Below are 1972 nucleotides of genomic sequence, written 5' to 3' on the forward strand. Positions count from 1 at the left end.
GGTGATGCAGTAGAAACAGTGGTAAAAAGCTCCACAATTTCCTACAAATGTCCTCCCCTATATCTGTGGCATTTACCTTTGAAAGGAACAGTACCATCCTCAGTGCAGAGTTACGTCACCTGCCGTTACAGTTTCTACATGTCATTAGAGTTCACTGAAAATGATACAGGCTTCTGTGGTTTGTTGACTTCACACTAATACAGATCCCAAGATTATCTCCTGAACTTGCCTGAATAAAGCGTGATTCATTCAAGTCAGAAGATGAGGTGACTGTATACCTTTATTTTATTAACATATTTTAAAATGTATTTAGGCCAGCATCTTTATTCACAGCACATACAGTCAGAGTAAAAAGTAAAAATAAAAATTTAAAAAATTTCAAATCATTTAAAAATTCAAATCATTGAATCTTTTATTTCTTTCTACCATTCTATATATTAACAAGATTCACATTTTCTATCAGTTCCAGGCTACAGCTTGCTGTAAAATAACATTGATCTGTTCATAAATCCAAGATTTGTTCAGTTGTAGTGAAGGCTTGCATTTCATGATTCAGTGTGAAGTTTGATTGTTCTGTTTAGTATTTCTATAGCAGTAAAGAACAAAGAGACATTGGTTTTAAAAGGAGGGATGGTACGATTTTGGCCACAAAGATATCTGCAAAACAGGAAGCTTTTCCCATTCTGCTCGACTGAGTCATATTTTGTTCTTAATCACATTGGTATAAATGTTGACCAACTCTGCAAAATTCTGGTAGGTTTATACCAACGATAGATCAGAATCAGGCCCAGATCTTTAGCATGTGATTATTTCCAGGTTTGTTTCTAAGCACACTAAAAGAAGAAATACATTGCAGAAGTTTGTATTGACTGATATTCTTGAATTACACATAACTGCAGGTTTAACTTGGACCCCGAGAAGAAGTGCACTGACAGCATGCTGTGGGAAGCATTGGAAATAGCACAGCTCAAGCATGTGGTGAAAGCGCTCCCTGGGGGCCTAGGTAATGAGACTTCCTTCTTGAAGAGATTGCTTCCAGTGTTCACAACACTGCTGTTTCACATTTACTATTTATTAAAAAGGTAGCTGCTGAACAGAAAGCTTTTTAGGTTTATTGACAAAAAATGCTTGCCTGCAGGCAAAGGTCCTATATCTATCGAACTCCCTTATCAACTGCACCTGGAGGGCAAAATCCTGCTTCTATTCAATTCAATGTTAAATCATTATTTTATTTCAGTACATCTTTGTTACAAAGCATTGAGGTTTATGGGTCTTGTGAATTCAACTGAGATGTCAGCAATGTTATCTAGAATTACATTCTTTTGTGTTTTCATAGAATCATAGAATATTTAGGCTGGAAAAAACCTTGAAGAACATTGACTCCAACCGTTTACCTAGCACTGGCAAGTCCAATAATTATGTCCAGGGGAGATGATTTCAAAAGCTTTAAGCTGTGAATCATTTGACCATGTAAAAAAAAAAAAACCCCAGCAAAACACAGAACCCAAAAAACTTGCCCAAAACCTTAACAATAATAAAGCTTTAGGGTAAAGAAGTGATGGATACCACTTTGACAGATGTTTAAACTTGCACTTAAACATACTACTACTAGCTACTTTGATCTCTAATAGATATAGAGAATATAATGAGACTGAAGTATTGGTTGTTTTGAGCAAAGGAAATAAACATGCAGCTACACAAGCAGCTGTAGACCTAGGAAATGTTACTGTGAAAGTCTTTATGCTGAAAGTGAGTCATTATTTTCCAAGCATATACTCTACTCTGATCTGAGCCTCTCATACACACACGCACACCCCATAAATACTGGTTTTGCTATATCATTTCCAGATGCTATAGTCACAGAAGGGGGTGAAAACTTTAGCCAGGGCCAAAGACAGCTGTTCTGCCTAGCAAGGGCTTTTGTGCGGAAGACGAGCATCTTCATCATGGATGAAGCCACAGCATCTATTGA

General features: G+C 36.8%; 1 protein-coding gene across 1 annotated transcript in view; it reads left to right on the forward strand.

The window, feature by feature from the left end:
* The window catches only part of LOC104538328 (ATP-binding cassette sub-family C member 8-like), a gene marked incomplete at both ends in the record, with an annotated part of 13925 nt that extends 11958 nt beyond the window's left edge, over nucleotides 1-1967 (forward strand). Inside the window, 2 exons of the mRNA XM_010181489.1 lie at nucleotides 900-1003; nucleotides 1849-1967. Of these exons, the coding sequence (XP_010179791.1) occupies nucleotides 900-1003; nucleotides 1849-1967 (223 nt within the window). The remainder of the gene's footprint in view (nucleotides 1-899; nucleotides 1004-1848) is intronic.
* Nucleotides 1968-1972: the final 5 nt, after the last annotated feature.

This window comes from Mesitornis unicolor, unplaced genomic scaffold (genome assembly GCF_000695765.1).
Source record: "Mesitornis unicolor isolate BGI_N332 unplaced genomic scaffold, ASM69576v1 scaffold24373, whole genome shotgun sequence".
Lineage (NCBI taxonomy): Eukaryota > Metazoa > Chordata > Aves > Mesitornithiformes > Mesitornithidae > Mesitornis > Mesitornis unicolor.